Consider the following 22,880-nt stretch of genomic DNA (forward strand, 5'->3'; position numbering starts at 1 on the left):
GAGCTTCCATTTGCAGTAATGAATCTTGAAAAAGTCTCTGCTGGTCTTTCATTAAACCAGTCTCTTCCTTTCCTAAGTCCAATTCCGCCTTTCTCAGCTTCCTTTCCTCCTCTCTATCTCTCATCATAGATTCATTTCTTTCTCTAAAAAAATCCATCCTGTCATTATCCTTGTTTTTTTTCTTTTTCCTGGATCTCCCATTCTTTCCATACACCTTTTCCTTATATTTATAGCTTTTTCGCGGTCATGTTCTGTGTTTTCTTTTTTACTCTCAGTTGCTTCTTTAATTAAATCCTGCATCAACTGCTCCAACTCACTGTATGTACATGTGATTCCACTGCCTTTTTCTTCTGCCCTCATTTTTCTTAAAAACTTGTCTTTTACTATCTGGAACCTCTCTCTCACCACTCTTTCGGAAACAGGAATTGTTATGCTTGACTTCTCGCAATTTTCTGCAATGTCTTGCCATGCCATTCTTCTTTGCGTTGATCCTTTCTTTGTTTAAAAGGGGTTTCTTACTGATATCTCCTTCATCAGGATCAGTAAGTCACCCTCTTGCCACCTAGACCTACAGACAGGAAGCACAAATATATATAAATTGTTATAAATATACCCTTTTGAACTGAAACACTAATCAATGCTAAATAGTATAATTTACCCCTTTTCTGTTAAACTGATGGTGTTTTTTTGTTGTTGTTTTTGTGGCGGTTGAAATTTTGATTTCGTTATGTTACCTGATGATCCCAATGTCTGACTAAATATATAAAAAACTTTACAACTAATTCCTATTGCAAGATCTACTAGTCTAGCAAACTATATAACTATTAAGGCTAAAATATGATCAATTTAATAATATTTACCCTTTTTCTGATGAAATAATAGGGTTTTTTTGTTGTTTTGGTTTTGTAATTGTGCACGATGATCCCAATGTCTGACTAAATATATAAAAACTTTTATTGCAAGATTTATATACTGGGAAAGCAAACTAAATAAATTTCCTTTTTGTTAAAAAAACTGAATATATATATATATATATATATATATTTTAAAAAAACACTTTATTTAAAAATAAAATTCACGAAGCTTTTCGAAACAGTGTTATATTATCAATGATTTTTGGCTGATTTTATAATAAATATATATATATATTATATAAACTATTTAATATACTAATACAGCTAAATTGTGATTCCATCTAGTTTTTTTACCTATTAAAATTAAGCTAAATTTTTAAACTATTTAAGCTAAGCTTTTACCGTTTTTCTGTTAAACTAGTTGATGATGTCTTTTGTGTAGGTTTGTTCTTTTCTTGAAATTGCATGGTTGATGATAATATTGACTGACTAAATAAAAAGCACTTAGTACGTTGTACACTTGTTTCACGCTGCGAGATTTACTTGGCCACTTCTAGAGATCATGCTGTCAGCATATAGCTGTGCTACACAGTTTCAATTACTCTAAGACCTTTCAATCATGTCGGAACTTTGTGTTGTCTAACAAGAAGCTAGCCAGCTAAAATGTAGCAAGCCAGCTATAGCTAAAACTATTCTTTTTACTATATATATAGCTACCTAGCTAAATAAAAAGACTATTCAACTATACTATAATAAAAAGGCTCACTATTCAACTATGCTATAGCTAGCTACCTCGCACATAATTTATCCCACTCTTCCACAGCTTTTTTGCCATCACTCCCATGTACTATAAAATCTGTTGGAGTTGAATTTGTTTTAAAAAAACTTTGTCCTGTGTTGTCTCTAGAACTTTCGCCAGGTGACGGTAGAGATTTGCATAATTTTTGCAGTATATCTTTGTTTATAACAATTCTTTTCATCCTGCTTATGCTTAAGAAGTTTTCTCTCTGACTTTGTTTATGCTTGTCAGTTTCATTTTTGCTTTACCGTTTATTTGCCGCACATTTTTTTCACCCTAAGCACTTGTGCCTGAAGAAATGATTGTATAAATAGTCTTAGGTCACAACCACTGTATCTTACGTGCCTACGTATGGTTTTCACGTCGGCAAGAAAAGGATACGGCGCGGGGAAGTTATGCAGGGTGGTTATTTCCAAAGCAATTCGCTATTCCCAATCTTTAAAGGTACCGTCATCCGTCAAATTTGAGTTTGCGCAAGTTCCCTAATGCTTGCGCCAACACAGAAGGGCAGTTTTTACAAGGTGATAAAATATAGAGGGTATTCATTCATTTTTTTATTGAATGATCATTAAAAGTCAAATTCCACGACATTAACACGTATAAGTGTTTGTAGTACAAACTGAAACAGTCTCGTTTATTATCTTTTTATCTTTCCTTTTACTAGGAATCAAGGCGTTAACATCCCTTCCCTTTTTTAAATCTGACTGAATAAAACAGTAACTACAGATAGAAAATACAAATAACGTGTTAATCCTCAATAGTAATAATGTTCTTTACACGTTTCACGCTTTTAGGTGAGTTCTGTGAACATCGAACGAATATCTCGATTAGCTTTCTGCTTTTTTTCCGTGGTTGTACCCAATCTCGTAGTGATTGTATCTTTCAACGGTCTAATTTGTTTGACCCTAAAAAAGACCCCATTATTATTTTGTTTTTGGACGAAATAATAATTGGGTATATTTGGTTTTAATGATTTTTAAATACCAGTCAATGAGAAAGTGATTTTTTACATTTCCAAGTAAGGTGACTTTTGCTATAACTTTTAGTGGTACCTTCTTGTCCATGATACTTACTTACTGCGGTAAAACAAGTAAATCACTTTCAACATACAAGTTTCCCAGTAGCTTTTCTGTAAGTGCAGACCCAACCTATTACAGCAAAGAAAACAAGTCCTGTAAGTCTTGGTCCCTTATACCCAAGAGGCCCGCGAGAAAGAAAACCTTTTAGCCGATCCAAAAGCACTTGCAGTGATGATATCTTTTCAGGACATAAAGCACCAACCGTATTAAATTGCTTTAAAGAGCACAATATTGAGATTGTTTGCGTTCCTTCAAATATGACGTGCCTGCTACAAACTCTGGATCTTACAGTAAATGGTCATGCTAAGAAATTTACACGTCTCGCCTTTAATGAATGATATTCCACGCAAATAGTGAAACAACTTGATAGTGGCAAATCATTAGTTGACCTGTACAACCATATGAACACAGAAGAGTGCCTTGAAAGCCTCTGGAATCACCGAAGCTGGAAAAGCTAGAAAAGCTGCCCTTTACCCGTTGGGCCCATTTTATGATATCGATCCTCCTATGGAATCAGAGGAAAATACTGTAGAATATGACCCGATAAGTGAACTTTTTAACTATCAACTATCGATTGGATACTCGTTCATAGATACAGAGTCTGATGAATCTTCCAGCAGTTAATCTGAGTGGGTACTACAAGATGATCTTGACCGAAATGGTTTTAAAACATTGTTTAAGCTTACTGACGAACTTTAAATTACCTTATCGATAATAAAAAGGCGGCAAAAGAATTAGTCGGCAAAAATATTAGTCGCTTTGACAAAATATAGTCACTTTTTGCCGACTAAATTTTTGAATTTAATCACTTCTTTGACTAAATTTTTCAATTTGGTCACTAATAAAAAATAATCGCATAAAACTGATAAGAAACAAGGAAGAAAAAACGGCAAAAAGGTGGTCGGAAAAAAAATTAGGTCGAAAAAAAAAATGTCGGCGAAAAGTTTGGTCAGTAATAAAAAAGTAGGTAAAAATTTTAGTCGGCAAAAAATAATAGTCACTCAGTCAAAATTTAGTGCCTTTTTACCGACTTTTTCTACCGATATATTGTATATTAAACTATTATATTATAGTAAACTTTCACCATGATAAGAAAAACATTTTTTATTTAAATTAATTTTATCTCTTTCTTTTAAGCCGCGGAATTTAATAAATCAATCAATCCGCGAAACCTGCAAATATCTAATTCCCGCGAAAGTTTATCCGAATAAATTAATGAAATCCGGGAAGATATTCTATTCGGAGAAACTTTCGCGAGAGAAAATTTTGCGAATTTCGCGTTTTTGACCTTTTTCGCGAAACTTTGCCTCGCAAAACTTTCAAAAATAGCCATTCGCGAAAGGTTATTCAGTAAAAACTTTCTAAATTGTCGATTCGCGAAATTTTATCCACTCAAATTTTAAAAAAATTTGTTGGTTTTAAATGTTGTTTTTGACTTTCCCTTTGGCTCGCTCTCCCGATATAAAAAAAGAGAAACATTGAAAAGTCTTTGAATGCTAGTTGAACGATTGCCTTTTACAACTAAAAAGCATCAGCCGATGGTAATGATATCATTATTAATGGATGGAAAGTCGCTGGAATAGATATACGAAGCCATTGTACTTAGATTAAGTAAGCTATCTAGGTTAGATCCTTTCCAATGATATTGATCCCTTGGTCGATCAAGACCCCCTTTATTAGCTTTCAACGCCGTTTGCAGAATTGATGAAGAGGAGCGGAATGCTTCTAGCCGAGTTACTGGCGAATAAGATGAAGACCACGTTGCATGGGAGCCGGAAGAAGACTGGGAGCCTAGAAATGTGTTTAATCTGTTTTGTGATTTTGACGATGAACCCAATTTGTAAATAGAAGTTTTTACATACCATTAGAAAAAAAATTACATCGTTAAAAACACTTCTTCCTTTTTCTGTCATAAGAAATATAGGCCGCCTTTTTTATAAAAACAAAAAAATAAATTTATAATCATGAATCGCGAAAATTTATCTTGCCAAAACTTTTCAATTTTAGATCGCGAAAGTTTATCTCGCGAAAACTTTTCAAATTAAAGATTCGCAAAAATTTATCCAAAGAAATTCGCGAGTTTTCGGACTCGCAAATGTTTCTCACGCGAAAGTTTCTCCAAATAAAGTAACAAGTGCAGAAATTTTGTTACTGGCAAAATTCGCAAAAATAAGATTTTGAGAATATGTCATAGTAAAGATGTTGCAAACATAAACTTTCTGAAATTGGCGATTGTAGAAAATTTCAATACCACTAATTTTTGAGTATCATCACTCTTCAGAATTAAATATTATATTATTTTTTTCGTTTTCAAAGGCTTGGATCCAAGAAGGATCACATTTCAGTTTTAACATACAATGAAGTGACACAAGAGATGTTGTATTACAACTTGGATTACAACTTCTTTCCTCCAAGATTACAATGATGCAGAGATTATTTTTATCTTTACTGCTTCAGCTGGCACAGCAATATTAAGAACTATTCAAAACAGAAATTAATTTTTACCCTTGCAGTAATTTATCACATTTCTTACTTTTAACTTTTTACGCTCTCTTTAAAAGGCGGGAAAAAGTAGAATTCCTTTCTAAATTGACTAACAGTACTTGACACTTGTCTTCTGTCATGTGTTTCAGTAATGTTCGTTTGTGATTTTCTTTCTGATATAATTCTATTGACTTTCGTTAGCATTCGAATTATATCAGTGTTATGTGCGTGTTTGCGAAATACAGAACAAAGTGTCTGTATGAACCATGAACCAGTCTGCGAATTTCTCCACGAATAAAATCCTTTCGCAGTCGAGTAAGCAAGCAAGAAATCAGCTTCAATAGGTAATGAAGACGGTTTAGTTTTAGTTATTCCGTCAACTTTGTCCAGACTATTCATGTAGTCTGAGCCTTGACATGCTTGAATGATAAATATTTTCGGCTTTCCCGCCAAATTTGAGACACGAAATAGTCGAGTCAATTTCTTAATCTCGATACTTTCATCTGTGGCAAAAATTATATTTTCATGGCCGTGTGTTAAAAAAGTGCAGATTAAAGCACCCATGTTACTGTAGTCATCGTAAGAAGCCATCGTCATAACCTGTTTTAACTCTTTTTTGTTTAAATCGTCAAAACGTTCAACAATAAATCCTAACGCCAAAAACAACCGAGTCAATTCCCTTGCGTCTATTTCGGTACCTTCTCGAGGAAATTCATCCAATCCGGTTTTCGGATGAAAGTTTTTTATGTTTATTATTATCAGACGCCCTCTTGGGTATGTATCCATTTTGTAAAACATATCAGAATCTATTCCACTGAGATCAGTTTTAAAATTCGCTGTTGAGGTTTCTTCATTTGGAAAATAAATATTATATCTGTCACCTAAGTATTTTACAGGGTTGTAAATTTTAAATTTCGTCATCATTGCACCGTCAATGTCTTCCTCCATGATGCAGTCAAAATTTTACTTTTTTATTTGTTGTTGTTGTACATAGAACGCGTTACGATGTTCGATCTTTGTTCGAATTTTCTGCTAGGAGATTCATCTCGACCATACACATAGCCTCGCCAGTTTGTATGATGCACAAGTCAGTAATAACATTTTAAATAGATAATATTTACTCTAAGAACTTTTACTTAAAATAACTTTATTTATATTCTTTTTATTTCGTGCTTAGAAACGACATATTTGCCAGATGAAGGAATTTGAACTGTTCAACCTTCAACAAACTTTTATTTATGCTTAATGCACGATCAGATGGCTGTCATAATAAATTCCATGTTTTTTCTACTCAACTTTTTCTACTAAAACAAGAAAACTCTCTGTTATTATGAACTGTTCATAGGGTCTTAAAAATTAATGACTTTAAAAGATTTATCAAAAACATTATCTCAACTTACATCTGCACACAAAACGCAGATGCTTTACACATAGATTTATCTCGATGAGTAGATTAATTTTCGCGAGAATTTTTTTTGGAATAAAACTTAATTTTCGCGAGAACTATCAATTTTGAAATCGAATTTGATTTAGAACTATCAATTTTGAAATAAAAGTTAATTTTCCGAGAACTTCTTTTCGCGAAGCTGACGTGTCCTTAAATCAAATTTCGCGGATTTTCGTCATCTGCGGGTTTTTATTTCTAAATTTGTACCGCCCGTTTTTAAGAGCTTTTATGTAGGAGCTAGGAGACATAAATTAAAGAGAGCTAGAAATTGAAATTTACATATATTTTATATGTAGTTCTAAGTAGAAACTTTACAAATTTATTTCTAGACATTTTTTTACTAATTTTTTTGTTTAAACATTGCATCTATTCTCCTATTTTTGCAAAATTAAAATTTGAATGTCGGTGCAATCAGAAGATATCTCTAAACATTAGAAGAACAAATAAAGGCCACAACAAAGCATATTCATCAGATATGTTCACTTCTTGCAACAACTTGCCCCTTGTCACGGCTTTTAAAATGGACAGCAAAAGTGAAATTGTGCGTGGAGTTATGGCCCTCCTGACTTCACTATACACGAAGCCATTGCCATCTAAAGATGGATACGTCTTGTGGGATGCAGGTGTAGTTGTTTGGTATAAACTTTCGCACAAACACTTCTCTCACATTTCCTTGCCCAGAATAACTTGTCAGTCATTCGTCATAAAAATTCAAAACAAAAAAATTTTGTTTGCTTGGCCAATGTCAAACAAAACGTTAGCACAACTTTTTGCAAGTCAACAGATGGAGCTCTGGATTGTTAAATGGAGGGAAAACTGTACGTCATATTCGATATTTCCCTCCCTGAACAGTATGGTACAAGATAAATCATTTGGAGTAAGTCTTGTCTGCTTCTTCCTAAGCAAGCCTAATGTGTTTATCCCTAAAAGCAGGTTGACGATAAAACAAATTTATTCTCAATGTTTTTGTTTTTCGACCCTGTCATGATAACGTTGTAACAACAACAACTCGACATGAATTTGTTTCCATGTGGTTGAATTGGGGAAATTTTTGCAAACACAATGAGTAAACATCAATTGGTATGAATCATGTTAGTTTATGAATAATTAAAAAAATATGTTAGGACTTCTCTATCCAAATTTTGAATAGCTCTGAATGGTGAATAATGAATATGTAAGTTTGATCTAAGATTTAGAAAAAGGATATTTTGAGAGATTTTCAAAGTGAATAATAAATATGAAATTTCGTTACATTTATTACGCCAAAATTTTCTTCACTCACAAAGGACAGGAGTTTTGACAACAAAAATCTACCGACATTCAGCGATGGTTATTTCTCTTGTTTATGGTTGGATTATTTTAATTTCGTTTCATGGTAAGAAAACTTTTAAAAACGATTTCGAATTTAGAGTTGGCCATTACTGAATTACATACAAGGATCATCAAAGAGTTTGTTCGCACCAGAAAGTTTTAGACATGTAAAGGAGGCCTTAGATCTTTGTGTCTAATAATTTTTTTATTTTTTTTGAATCTTGAATTTTTGACCTTATTCAAAAATATGTGTTTACCACTCCGACGAGCAGAAGCATAATTGTGAATTGCTTGAAACAGATGTCAGGACAGGGAATCAAATGTGGAAAATATAGCGCTTTACTTATAGCAATCATCCTTTTTAAAGCAGACACCTCTTTATAACGAACGATTTGTACCCTCATAAAACTAACCTCCCTATAGCGGACACGCCCAACAATGGGTCACTTAAAACAATTCTAACACAGAGTTTGTTTACGTTTTTACTTAATACAAGTTCTAAATATTATATATTGACCGGGCTAGGAAAAGCAAAATCCTTAAGTTTTTTTTGTGAAATTAATTTTAGGCTTCTTTCCTTTGATACACTTTACCGTCGATTTCAGTATACACTAACGCCTCAAGAGCAGATTATTGAAGCTCTATGAGGTAATTTGGGAGGAATCTCCATGTAGCCGACATCTCTCTATAACGGATACTTTTTGAGGACCCGTTGGTGTCCACTATAGAGAAGTTTCACCGCATATTTTTTTAGCGTCGTCCTTTTGTTAGCGCTGCTCTATTCGCGTAGCAAAATTGGACTAAGTGGTTTTTTATAAAGGAATCGTCTGCATAAATATTGAATATGAGTTTGATCAAGCCTAATAAATTTAAACCGCGTCAAATATTTAATATTATTTATTACTATTGGTCAAAGCTATTAAGATATAATACATTATCAAAATTATCAAGCTTTTTATTTATCAAATCCTTTTTAAACTTTTAATAATCTAGTACTGATTTAGTACTTGTTAAGCATTGTAGTGACAATATCGTAAAATTCGACACGATGATAGTAAATATAGTTCCATGACGATTACAAAACGAAAAATTAATGAAGTTGTACTTGTTTTTTGTTCGCTATGAGCGGAGGTTTCTAAGAGTCCTATTTGCTTCTCTACGACGAGGCGTTTTGTGAGCAGCCTCGATCCCGGGCTCTTTGCGAAAGGCTAAAAAATACCAAAAAAGGGTCTGCGGAGTTGAGGTTGCTTTTAGGACCAGAATAAGTCCTAAAAGATGACGAACAGAATTGATTGCACATGTAGTAAACTTTGCATAACTAAGAAAATCCTTTGTAAAACAGACGAGTTGATAAAGTTCACTGCGTGACAGATATCAAATTTCTAGGTGTTATACTTGATGAGAATGTAAACTGGAATAAACATATCATTATCATTAACTCAAAAACTTCTAAATCTATTTGTATTCTCTATAAGGCTAGTCATGTATTGAACAATGTCTCATACAATTATATTACTCTTTTATTCACAGCTACTATGGAAACATAGTTTGGGGTAGTACTCACAAAACTAAATTGGAGTCTCTCTATTAGCAACAAAAACATGCCAATTACTTTTCAGAACAAGTTGACACATTCAAAGCCTTTGTTTCAACGTATGAACATTTTAAACATAATTTAAATAAACATCTTTCAGACACTTTGTTTTATGAACAGGTCAAGAAAAAAAGAAGCCCCTGTGGTGTGATAAAAAACAAATATGTCACTAGATCTACTGGGTTGTATTACACGCCATTTAGAAAAACAAAGTTCAGTATCTGGAACAAAATCTCCAAAATAAAACCATCAATCTTTTAAAGCTTTTTAATCAAAAGGGAAAAAATTTGTCTTGTGTTGTCTACTAGAAGAAACATCCTTCTTTCAATAACAATATTCATCATCCCTTTTCGAATCCAAACTAATGTTTGCACTTACACTTTATCCTTTATTTTTTACTAATATTTTAAACAAGTTGTAAATATTACATATACGTCAGCTGTTATAAATGGAGCCAAAAGTTAACATTTCTCTTTCGACAAGCTCGTGAACTACGCATAGCGTAGATCCCGCAGGCTCTCAATGATAAGACTTTTTTGTCTTCTATGAGTCTCCTGACTTGAAGGTATAATCGCATTGCTATATTTTTTATTTTTTCTCTCTTTTATTTTTTGTTTGTCTATTTTAAATTTTGACGTATTAAAACTTTTTTCAACGTTTTACCATTGTATACCTTAGAAGTTAAAAAGAGATTACATTGCATTGTATCTTTGGGGCATATTTCAAAATTTCTGCATCAAGACAGTAAGAACAAACAAACTATTTGTGAAGAAAAAGAATTTAAGCCGCGAAAACATGATCCAACATTTTTTTAGGCGCTACGATGACATTAGAACAACCTCTCCCCCCTCTGCGTCTTACCAGCACACGGATGGCTGATCTGACAACAGGGGTGACGTCGTTAGATAAATCCAAAATGACGGATCCTGGGCCCTAGGTTGGTAATGAAAAAGCTGTAACAGAACTCCGTGATTTTATGCACCACGGTACACAAAGCATAAACAGTACCATGTGTCCACTTGTTTTGTGATTCTTCTTCTTTTTTATTTTTTTTATTACTTAAATGTAGCTAGCATCTGTAGCTAGCTTTTCTAATACTAATAATTTATGTTTTTGGTAGAGATGAACTTTTTAATCTGTATTTCACATAAGAGGATAAGTAAAAACCTTTTTTTCGTATCTGAAATCTTACAAAAACTCACCCTTAGACAAGGTTTGTCTGTTTTTAGTCTGTTAGCCTATTGATCAGTGAAAGTTACTTAGCATGCTCATTTTCACAGCTTTTTAATTTTGAGCTGAGGCGACATGCTAGGATATCGTTAGATACTTTCGACAACTATATTCTTTCTTTGTTTTGGAATATGTCTACAAAAGTGTTTCCAGTTCCAGGGTACAAGGGTATGGTTCGAAATAAGGATTTAAGGTTTTTTTGTCTTGTATTGAAAGGGTTAAGTTGCAGTGAATAAATAATTCGAATTATGTTAGCAATAACATACTTGTCAAATGTCTCACATCCCACAGCACATTAACTTTCTTTCAAATATATTAATAAAATGCTAATTCAACAAAATCTAATACCTATGAAACCTAAACTTTCAGATAAGGAGTTATTTTCTTGAGTTTCACACAGTGAGGTGAAATTAGTCCAGCTATACACTTCAGCCACTGTAACTTCATTCCTAACAATAAATCAGTTAAATTCGCAAAACGAAAATTGACAGTTTTTTGCTGTTGCTGCTGAAAGGTAACATTGGAAAAAAGAACTGAACATAATCTATTGAAAAATAGCTTATTATTATTCATATATTTACAGGTGTCCTAATCAGGGTTCATAAAAGCAATCCTGGTATCAATAAGGTTCCTGTATATACAAGTATATAATAGATAATGTTAAAAATTTTAAAAATGATAAAAAAAATTATTATTTAGACAAAAATTAAATAAACAAAATAGTAGGATAGGCGAATGTGCTGTGATAGATAGTTTCAACACCACACTGAAAAAGACATGAAGAGGAAAACCAAAACTGATGGAAAGGCAATCTAAGTGCGCAGAGGTAATTAGATGCGACGCTGTGTGGGAACAAATGTTTTTGTCCAAGATCGCTGATTATTTCAGTGTATTCTTTTTCAAAATGTCATCCTCAATCTTTTATGTTCCCCAGAAACTGCTAAAAAGACTTCGTTACTTCCACTTTATCCTCTTCTTTGTATTACACTTTGGTATTTGTCACTACTTTTTTTGCCCAAAGGTAATTTTATCATCATATTCTAGCATGAAATCAATTATATATATTTCAAATGGGAAAATGAGCTACCTGTTTCGGAAATATTTGAGCAAACTTTAAGGCCTGCATATAAGGGACCCAAAGAACCATTTCTGCGGGTCACAAGGGTGAACAGGTTAATTAAAAACAAGGTTTGTAAAATGCTGCAACATATTTGGCTTCTAATGGTTACACAAATATTTCTAGATTGCCTTGGAAAGAATTGTTTATATCACCAAAGGTTTTTATAGGCTTGTGGTGTTTTTAAGGTTAAGAATTTCTCCCGAAATATCAAACAATTTTGTCTTGGAACATCCTAAAATTTTAATTTTCTGTGGTCACAATGATAGTAGTGTACGGAATTAACTATATATTGGTAAGGTATGGTATAGTATATATTTTGCCTAAAAATATATACAAGTAAGATGTTGCTATAAGTTACAGATACAATTGGCCGGAGAAGACTCTAATTGTCTTATTTATCATCAAGCCTGTAAAAGTTGAGCTATTTACATTTTAATTTTTGATAACAACTAAAACGTGAAATATAAAAATGTGGAAATGTAAGAACATGTAAATGTGAAAACGTAGTTATATGAATATAAAAACGTATAAATGTAAAAACATATAAATGTAAAATCAATCTACTGCATAATGCTTAAAAAAACTGAGTCATATCATTGTTATTTACAAGGAGGAGGTACTTTACAGCTCTTTTAAAACGTCCCAAACTAATATTTGTTTTAAATTTTTGGTCTAATAGTCGGTTCCACAGCTGTAGTCCTCTAGTTTTTATGGAATAGCCACTTTCTCTTAGAGTTGTTTTTGGTACAACACAGTTATCTTTAGAGTATCTTGTGTCGTATTTATGTTCGATAAAAGACAATTTTTCAGCAAATAATAACAGACAGGAAGTAGTTTTTATCGTAAACATAAAAACTCAGACCTGCTGGATGTTAAGTTTATAGATGTTTAAAACTTTCAATTCTTATAATAAAGGCTCGCATGATGTGTATGTATCTACACCAAAAACTATCCTACAAGCATAGATAGATAGATAGATAGATGTGCATATTTTACATGGCTAGCCTCACAAATATCGAGGGATATACCCTGTCTATTATTTCCAGGAGGGGCCATGGCTTAGATGAAGAGTCCTAGAGAATTTAATGCTCATTTTGAGCGACGCAGACCCAATTAGGGCCCGCGCTCTACTAGACAACTCCCGGCAACATCCAACGGCCCACACAGTGTGCCATCTTCCCAATTTCCCTCACATGGCTTGGGTTAACCCGGGGCTATGGTAACATTCACTCGCCCATGTGGAATCGCCGTCAAGAGGAATCGAACCACGGTCTCCCGCACAGAGTACGAGAGCTATAACCACTAATCTACGGCGCCACAATCTCTCTAAAGCATGATTCTGTTTACTGTAGAGCTACTCAGCTTAGACTTGTTCGTGCTTGCCCATACAATATTACAATATGTTGGGTAACTATGTGCAAAAGAAAAACATAAGTTCTTTAAAGATGTAAAATTCAAAAAAGGTTTAGCTTTATAAATTAATCCGATATTTTCAGTGTGTATAGTGGAAAAAAGGACTAGAAGAGAAAGGGCTGAAGGTAAACACAGCAAAGTCTAAAGTCATGATAAGTAGCATTGCAGCCAAGTGTGACCTTGTAGTTGGAAAGTGGCCTTGTGGAGTTTGCAGGAAAGGGGTTGGTAGTAACTCAATTTTTTGTCAGACTTGCAAGCATTGGGTACATAAGAAGTGCAGTAGTATTAGTGGAAGGTTAAGAGCTGGCATACAGTTTGTATGCAAGCGTTGCAAAGGTGAGATTATAGAGAATGAAGTATTTCCAGCTTTAATGATGTACAACAGTGGCTCGTTAGAGATAGTTAAGAACTTCTGTTACTTAGGTGATATGTTGGGCAGTGAAGGGGGTGTTGGAAGAAGTGTTACTTGCAGGATAGGTTCTGCTTGGAAAAAGTTTAGAGAGTTACTTCCTTTATTGACTAGCAGAGTCCCGTCAATTGAGGTAAAAGGTAGGTTGTATGAGGCCTGTGTAAGAAGTGTCATGTTGTACGGTAGTGAGACATGGGCAGTGAAGCAGGAAGATCTTGACAGTTTAGAAAGGAATGATATGAGAATGGTTAGGTGGATGTGTAATGCCAGTCTGAGAGACAGAAAGGGTTCAGATGAGCTAAGAAGCAGGCTAAGTCTCCGTAGAATTAAAGATGTTATCCAGATAAGAAGATTGAATTGGCTGGGGCACTTGGAAAGAATGGAGGAGGATAATTGGGTAAGTAAGTGTAGAGACTTGATAGTTCCTGGGGAAAAGCCCAGAGGCAGACCGAGAAAGACTTGGCAGGAGGTTATAAGGACACACTTGATAGAGAGGAAGTTGAGTTTAGATCTAACACAGTCTAGATCAGATTGGAAGAGGGTCATTAATATACCCCGTCCAACCCATGCTAGCATGGAAAACGGACGTTAAGCCGATGATGATGATGATGTATATGTTGTTTCCATGTTAGATTCTCATCTAACAAAACACCTAAAAAATTCATTAAAGTGAAACCAGGATTGTGTTTCAATTTTGATATTAGGACAGTGTGCAAGGGAACAAACATTGTCCCAAAATCTAAAGTAAAAAAGAGACTGGGGAATAGGAATATACATATTTAAAATAAGATTATATATATAAACGATTATATTATACAATATTTCTGATTTTAAAAGTTAAAGCCACAATATTCCTAAAATTTAATGCACACTTTTTTCATGAGAGCCAAAAAAATCTGTTTTTCAGGGGGCTGTTCTTACTTTCCAAGCTTTTTCAGCCCAGTAGTATAAGAACATAACCTCCAATATCATTTCCAGTATGTGTTGTCTCTTTTTCCAAATTCTGCTGGATGTTCATCCCACTTTCCTAGAGAAACAGCAGGCGCTTGTTGGAAGTTCTCACATCAATATGAATATTACTTTACAGTGGCATAGATGAGAAAAAAAACAATTAAAAAATACTAGTGTTAACTTCAAGAGAATTCATATTCTGGAATGATCGTTTCTTATGGCAAATCAAGTTGCTTTAGTTTATAACTAATGATTTGAGGTCCAGGTTCTTATAAAAAAAATAATGCATGTATATTCTGTGTACTTTATAGAATCTTTTTTTCTACAAAACTATACCTTTAAATAATTATAACTTTCCTCAGTCTTGTTTTCTTGGTTAATCTCACCCCATACAATATCCCTTATCAGTGTGCTCATTTTTCTGACTTCTCGCGGCAGATTAGGAAATTATCTCTATTATCTCCATATCTAGATATAAAAAAACAACAGACTTTGGAAAGATGTAGTCTGACAACCTACACAGCAGTGAAAGTAACAATCATTTCTAAGTTTTCAAAGGTTCAGCTTTTACACAATCTACATTGTCTTTTGTCAAAATCGCTGACTGATCACATTTGCTTTCTAACCTGGGTATACCTTTTGTTTACAGTTTTTATGAATCCGCTGAATTAGGTCATTTCCAGGAGGAAAATCACAATTACTACTAGAACATGTCAAAAGTGAATGCAATATTTCTAAGTTATATTAATAAATTATGCAAAATAACTATCTACCAAATATTATCTACCATATGAGGCAAAGTTTTTCTTATGTGGAAGGTAACCTTAAAACAGGGAAAAAAAGATTTAGTTTTTTTTTTTTAAAAAAAAGAACACCTTTGTAGCACTTAATCCTTTTTCATTTTTAGGGTGTGAAAATCCTAATCTAAAAAAACAGGTAGTGATTTTCAGTTCAAAAAATAAGTTTCCAATATGTCAATATGTTTTTTTGTTTATATTTTAGCATCTGATGCTGCAAATGTTCCATTTGAAACAACCCCAAAGGCCATCGAGTATGGAAGTTGTGGAACAGACAAGGAATTAATTTGGAAATATGATAGTAATTTGATCTTACAGAAGAAAACTTGGTACATTGTTGAAGATTCAGTAATAAAGGAACAGATTGCTTTTGAAGACAATTCAACACTATTATTTACTATCAATCGAGGTGCATCATACCCACCAGCATCTGAAGGACGATTACAATATGTGGAAAATGCTGGCATTAAGATAAGTAATTTAAAAAATGGAGATGAAGGTATTATTAGGGTTGAAGTGGATTATGAAAACCTTGACCTTTCTACAAAAGATACTCAGTTAAAAGTTTACGGTAATATTTGTTTTTATAACTTTTTTATGATATATTTTTACACATATTTAAATATCTCTTATTACACAGATAAAATTATATTTACAAATGACCTTTCGCACACACCCTGACACACATAAAAATTTCTTTTGGAATTTCTTTTTATTTTCGAATTATCTAAGATTTAAGTATTTAAAGCAGACCAAATTATGATATCCTAAAATGTTTATTTATAGTTAAAAATGAGATCATTATTAACCTTCCAAACTTCTCTGTAAAGATATCATCAGGAGTATAATTTCACACTGCAAAATTTATTTTAATATTATATAACTTTGCAAGATATTCACAGAATGAATTTATGCCTACCACTTTTTTCGTCATCAATATATCTATAGTTAGTATTGTAAAGTTAGATAGAAATCTCTAAAGCTAAAACTTAAGAATGAAAATGTTTTTAAAGGGTTGCAAATATTTAATTTAAGTAACTTAGTAATAAATAAACTATTTATCTTCTACAACATACAAAAATATCATTTTTGTTACACAAGTATAACCAAAAAATTTTCTAGGCCATCATTTTACTCTTGTTTGATGCAAACTGTATAATTCCTTAAGAAATAAAACCACCGTCTTACAATAAACTCAAACAAATATAATTTAACACAATATATATAATATAATATATATATATATATAAATTGGGTGCACTTCTACGTCCATTGTTGTGCAATTTCCTACAGCCAACACTATTCCATGCAGAATAATTTTCCTCATTTTTTTTTATTGTACAGCTTTGCTATCCTTATGTCTTTTTACGTTACTATTCTTGTACTTGTGTTTGCTGTAACTTTATTTTTAAATTTACAGCTGATTTTATGAGCTCTACCAGGCTTTTATTCTAACGTCTTTTATGACCTTCCACCAACAATTTTATGGTACAAAAATATGTCCACAATGTAATAAATTTGTTATTTTAACACCTAAATATAACAAAGAAAATGGAAAAATCATATATCTTTATTGATATATAAATATATATATTATATTTATTTAATTTATTTTTTTAGCGTTTCCACAAAGTCTCAGCCCATATCTGAACAATCCAACAAGTGCTACATTGGGGGATCTTTTAAAGACCTTTATATGCAATATTTCTAGCAGCCCAGCAGCCACAATTAAATGGTATAAAGATGGTATAGAATTGATTAATGGCACCACTGGTAACATTACTCAAAAATTATACACTGCTAATCGAATAGCAGGATGCTCTGTTAATGTGGTGGAATCAACTTTAAGCATTTTTAATGTTGCTGTGTCACATGCTGGCAATATAACATGCAGTGCAGTTGCCACCACTGATACTGATCTTGTTTTCAATCAATCCACCCTATTTATTGTGGAATGTATGTTATAGTTATGTTATAGCTATATTTGCACAATTAAATTTTCATCTTGTGTTGACAAATGTCAAAATCTCAGGATATTTTTATTACGTATAATATTTAAAAAGTGTCGCAATGTTTATCTCATTTAGTTTGCATAAATTCTAAGAATAATATGTGTTGATATGATATCCAATCAGTCAAAATTAGATTTTCTCAGTGTAGCTTTCGTTATTACATTTAAGATAACATTGCTATGCAGTAACTACCACATTTATCCAATCAAGTTTTCTCACTTCAAAAATGTTCAGAGAGATAAAAAGAATTTAATCTGTAGTGTTGTTTAATGTTTAGATGCCCCAGGAGCTATCAATCAAACTCAATTGTCGCTAACACCATCAAGCATCAAAGCAGGAGACACAACAGTAATTAGCTGTTTAGCATACTCTATACCAGACCCCAGTTATGAGATTTGGAGAGGTGGAGTTATGCTTGCGTCAGGTTTACCAGCAAGTGGTATTCCTTTCACTTACACAACTAATCCTCTTAGTTTTTATGATGATGGCAATTACACTTGTAAGGCAACCAATACTCATGGAAATGATATAAAGAATATTGCCCTGAATATTACTGGTAAGTTCTTTGCAAAAATAGAAATCACAGTATATTGCATATCTGTCGTTGTCAAAGTGATATGGCATTAAAAGAAACACAAGGTATAAAATAATATTGGACTTGTATTAGGGAGATTAAAAGGTTGGTTAACAAGTCTTTTTAAATTTTTTAAAAGAGCTTTTCGTTCTCAAGACATTCACATTTAAAGAATTTCAAATTTAATTATGCTGCATAAATTATATTGTTATTATATTTAAGTAACAGTATAGTTTTTGACATTTTCTGTAATCAGTAATTTTAGACCTAGTAAGCGATGTGCATTCAAACTTTATCAATGCATAGATATTACAAAATTGAATTGATTTACGCCCTCGTTTGCTCATCCCAGACCTTAATTCCAGAATTGTTTCCACAACATCCCGTGAAAAAAACATGCAATAACTGATTTATACAGCATTACACAATAACAATGCCGTACCTTCACAAAAATAAACAGATTGAATGTCCACATTTTTGTGAAGGAGTTACAAAAAAACATTTCAAAGCATATGTAAATAAAATTTTACAAATTCTTCAAGTTATCAATGTTCCTTGAATGTTATAATGCATGTGAAACATTGCCTCACTTGTTAAATGTTTTTTTAAATGGTTTATTTACCTTTACCCTAATAATGGCTAATCATCAGAGGAAGGTAGCTGTGAGAGCAAATATTTTTTTATTATTATCCTTCCTGTATGATTTCATTAAGTTCTCCAAATAGACCTTTTTTAAAAAGCAAATAAAGACACAACAAATATCACCTATTTTAAAGCAACTCTAGTGGGATATACACAGGAAGGAACAAAAATTTAATCACTTGCAGATCAACTATTTAAATATATTTAAAATATTAAACTGGATAGGAAAATTCACATCACCACATACCTTGATAAAATTTAAACAGCACATCATTTTTTCTAATTCATGATGTCATGCATTAATTAGCATAATTATCAAAACTTATTAGCCAAAAATCGCGAGAACCGATTAAGATTTCCCCCCAAAAATAAAAAGATTCATGTACAAAATTTTAAGCTCTTTCATATGAATCCAACATGTTTTTTACAGGAGGTAAGCTTTAAAGCCAGTCTAATGAACTATGATGTTTTGTATTGCCTAGAACTGCCATTATGGATTGTTTTAATACAACTAAACTAATACACTCTTCCGTAAACCAATATGTGTAATTATTTCTAAAATAGCTCATACCTCAAATGAAAGAACTTAGTCTTTTTGTATTTTTAAATATCACTTCACATTTATAACATTTGAAGCTGTGTTATTTTACAGGCTAAAATATTGGGCCAAAGTTGACATTCTAATTTATGTGTGATTTTTAAATAAGATTTTATTTTTTTTCAAACGAAGGTAAATTAAACAAAAGATCAATCAATTAATAAATCAATCAATCAAAAATATACCTTTGTTAAACCTTGGTATTTATTAACATAGAGTGCTCCACAGCTAAGCATATTAATAACGTCTGAATGTTTATACCACTTGCCCAAAAATTTAAATTTATGCTCTTTATGTAAATTGACACAATAAACATTTATTTAAAATAATGTCTTTACAGGATGACCTTTTTCATCCAAATTACAACAAACATGGAAAAATACATCTTTTAAGGTAGAAATTTTCGCAAAATTAATTTTTAAGATTCTGCGAAATCTGAATCTTTGATTTTACGCCGCAAATATTTGAAATTTAATATAAGAACAGAACAAGAATAAAGCTTAACAAGTGAAATAATAAGAACACCTAAGGCTGAAGTCATATAAAAAAGGTGTATTGATTCTTTCTTTCATTCATTCATCCATTCATTTATTTATTCACTCATTCATTCTTTTTATTGTTATTTATTTAAAATAATGTTTTTACAGGATGGCCTATTCAGTATGACATATAAAAATACATTCTGTACTGCCATCTATTAGGGTCCTGTTTGGAAAAAATAAAAAATAAAAGTATATATGATTATATATAAATATCAACACTTTAAAAAATGTCATGCTAAAAACTAACTGACAAAAGGGAAACAGAGAAAGTATGCATGCCATAGAAGTCGTAAAGTGGGTGAGAAAAACTAAAACCGCAATAGACTCCGTTAAAAAGGTGAAAGCAAACGACATCCTTGTCTGATGAAAACAGTTATAAATTGTAAAAACAAATAAATTAATATTGTGTATGCATGTTAAAAGTCAAAAAGAGCCACTGAAAATAAAGGAAGCCTAGACAGCCATGGATTAAACAGTGGGTAGAACATGTCGCAAAAAAGTTTGGAAAAACTAAATTACTTAAAATGCCCAGATAATTTTTCTTAAAAAGTAGTTATATTATTATCGTTTAAAATGTCTCTTGGCAAGGTGTTATATATTTTACTTGCCATAAACTTAAATGCATGACGGCCATAATCTGTGCGAATTGCAGGAAGCTGTAGCAACGAATTCGCATTTCTGGTGCTATGGCTGTGGTTCATTAATACAAAATAGTCATTAAAGTTCTCACATAATATACTATCTATACTTTTTCATACCAGAAGACAACAGTTCTTTTTTATGGTATTCTCGATCGAACAAATGTTCAGGGATGGCACAATTTTTCGTGCACAGTTATCGATTGTCTGAAGCCTTTTTCGTTAAGTACATGTCAAGTTGAGGTTAGTCATTCTGCTGTATGTCATCACAGGTACAATCATGGTCTGGTAAATTGCTTTTGTAGCTTTAACTGTGAGTAATGATCTAATTTTAAGTAGCAGATGTAATCGAGATGTCGTTTTTTTTGTATGACAAGTTGAAATCTTCATTGAGGTTGAGCGACGTATTTAATTTGGTTTCAAGGAACTTATAATGAGTAACTGTATTGACAATTTAATTACGGTATTTGATGCATAAAGGTTTCGTTAGTTTCTTCAGGTTTTGAGGTGTACCAAAGAGCATTGCCCCAGTTTTCCCTTTTTTCCATGTTAAGTATGAGTTTGTTACCATAATACCATCTTGATATTTCATTCATGTCTTGATTAAGTTCTGCTTCAATAACGTCGAGTGTTTTTCCTCCACAGAACAAAACAGTATCATCTGTGTATTTGATGATTTCAGAATGTTTCAAGTTGTCAGCAAGATCGTTGAAATACAACAAAAACAACAGTGGACCTAAAATTGTACCCTGGGGTACACCAACAGTGAGGTACTCCTTTCTCGAAAGTACACCATTATAGACAACAAACTGTTCATGTCCAAACAAGTAGTCAGTGAACCATAAAAGATCATTTTCTCATATACCATAAGCAGTAAGCTTTGACAAGAGTTTGCTATGGCTTAACGTATCGAATGCTTTACTTAAATCTATATAAACCGCTCTGATAATTTCTCCTCTGTCTACATGATGTCTTATACTATCAGTGAAAGATATGGTTGCCAGATTGGTGGATCTTCTCGCTCTGAAACCATATTCATTGTTATGGAGAAGGTTGTTCATTTCAAGATAATTAATCAATTGACCATGTACTATTTTCTCAATCATTTTAGCTACCGCTGGTATTACAGAAATGGGTGGATAGTTGTTGAAGTTACTTTTCGGTCCACTTTTGTATACAGGTATAATTTTCGCAGTTTTCCAATCTGATGGAACCAGGCCACTGGATAGTTACTAATTTATCACATATGTTAATGGAGCTGCTAATGCTTTACTGCAATCTCTTAAAATAAAACTGGGTATTTGATCGATACCAACTGCCTTTGTGCATTTTAAAGATTTCATAATGTTCATTACAGTCTCGACAGATACTAGTTGTAACTTGAAACATGTAGTGGTGCGACATTTAATTGTAAAATGACATCGCCAGGCAAAGTTACGTAACGGCATTGATAAACATTTTAGCGTCTTAATAATGGATGAGAAAAATTGACTAAAACCATTCGAGATTTGCTCAGGTTCGGATGTTGAGCCATTTTTAGTTTTAAAAAAATGTGTTTTTTTTGTTTTACTAGGATATAATTTCTTTATTGTAGACCAAAAGTTATCTGGATTATTTTCGTTTTCTTTTATTAAGTTATAATGGAAGTCGGCATGTTATTCACATGTTTACCCATTTTAATAAAGTCACGTTTATCATTCTTGGATCTACTTTTCCTTGATTTTCGATACAGTTGATCTCTTTTGTCCATTTTACGTCAGTTAACCAAGGGCTTGGCTTCCCTTGTGCCTTCTTGGTTGTATTTGAAATCATTGGATCAATAAGTGTTTGCATAACATTTTTCATGATTCTCCATGCTTCGTTAGCGCTCGATGAATTATAAACTTCACTCCAGTCACATGCTTCTAAGTAATAATTCCTCATATTCCTGCATTTTATCGTTTTGTGTTTATATTTGATATGAATAATTTTCCGGGTGCAGCCAACCATATCATGATCACTGTATGCTGTAGGTATTACTATCGATTCTCTAATAGATAATGGATTATTTAATGTCTCGGACTGATGGTCTATATGCGAGTATGGCTTTGTATGAGCTGTTTGAGACCAAAGACTTCTAACGTAGCTTTTATGTCGTCATGATTACCACTCTTCAGATAATTAACATTAATGTCTCCCATAACAATCATTTCATTGCAGTGTTTGTTTGCATTTGATAACAACTCTTAAAATATTTCACAACAGTGAGGATGTAAATATTTTGAGTTATCCGGGGGTTGGTAAACAATACAAATCAGAAATGATTTTGTCTTTGGAGGCATTATTTCCAGCCACAGAGCTTCAATTTCCTTATTTTCAAGATCTTCTCCTCTTTTCCAGTGCTCTC

At 32.6% G+C, this 22,880-nt stretch overlaps 3 protein-coding genes across 5 annotated transcripts in view; 1 reads left to right on the forward strand and 2 right to left on the reverse strand.

Moving 5' to 3' along the window:
* Positions 1-463: 463 nt before the first annotated feature.
* Positions 464-1,896, reverse strand: LOC130635865 (uncharacterized). The gene is made up of 4 exons (XM_057445374.1): positions 1,647-1,896; positions 861-935; positions 659-754; positions 464-568 (listed from the first exon to the last, which is right to left on the reverse strand). Exons 1-4 carry the CDS (start codon positions 1,832-1,834, stop codon positions 502-504), a joined length of 426 nt encoding a protein of 141 aa, XP_057301357.1. The 5' UTR covers positions 1,835-1,896; the 3' UTR covers positions 464-501.
* Positions 1,897-5,095: 3,199 nt separating this feature from the next.
* Positions 5,096-6,568, reverse strand: LOC130635864 (caspase-3-like). Its single transcript, XM_057445372.1, has one exon. The coding sequence runs from the start codon at positions 6,162-6,164 to the stop codon at positions 5,268-5,270; it is 897 nt and encodes a 298-aa protein (XP_057301355.1). The 5' UTR covers positions 6,165-6,568; the 3' UTR covers positions 5,096-5,267.
* A 1,312-nt stretch (positions 6,569-7,880) lies between these two features.
* Positions 7,881-22,880, forward strand: part of LOC130635860 (hemicentin-1-like) — a 35,889-nt gene continuing 20,889 nt past the window's right edge. For all 3 annotated transcript variants that reach the window (XM_057445364.1, XM_057445365.1, XM_057445366.1), the window contains exons 1-4: positions 7,881-8,038; positions 15,694-16,059; positions 17,109-17,444; positions 17,778-18,056. In XM_057445364.1, coding sequence (XP_057301347.1) covers positions 7,990-8,038; positions 15,694-16,059; positions 17,109-17,444; positions 17,778-18,056 — 1,030 coding nt within the window. In that variant the 5' untranslated portion in view covers positions 7,881-7,989. The remainder of the gene's footprint in view (positions 8,039-15,693; positions 16,060-17,108; positions 17,445-17,777; positions 18,057-22,880) is intronic.

The sequence above is a fragment of the Hydractinia symbiolongicarpus genome, chromosome 3 (genome assembly GCF_029227915.1).
Source record: "Hydractinia symbiolongicarpus strain clone_291-10 chromosome 3, HSymV2.1, whole genome shotgun sequence".
NCBI classification, from domain to species: domain Eukaryota; kingdom Metazoa; phylum Cnidaria; class Hydrozoa; order Anthoathecata; family Hydractiniidae; genus Hydractinia; species Hydractinia symbiolongicarpus.

Coding starts and splice junctions, on each gene's coding strand:
- LOC130635865 (XM_057445374.1), bottom strand. CDS start 1,834: ATGAAAAGAATTGTTATAAACAAAGATATACTGCAAAAATTATGCAAA. Junction 936..1,646: donor TGGGATAAATTATGTGCGAG/GTAGCTAGCTAT, acceptor TTATATATTTAG/TCAGACATTGGGATCATCGT. Junction 569..658: donor ATCAGTTTAACAGAAAAGGG/GTAAATTATACT, acceptor TCCTGTCTGTAG/GTCTAGGTGGCAAGAGGGTG.
- LOC130635864 (XM_057445372.1), bottom strand. CDS start 6,164: ATGGAGGAAGACATTGACGGTGCAATGATGACGAAATTTAAAATTTAC.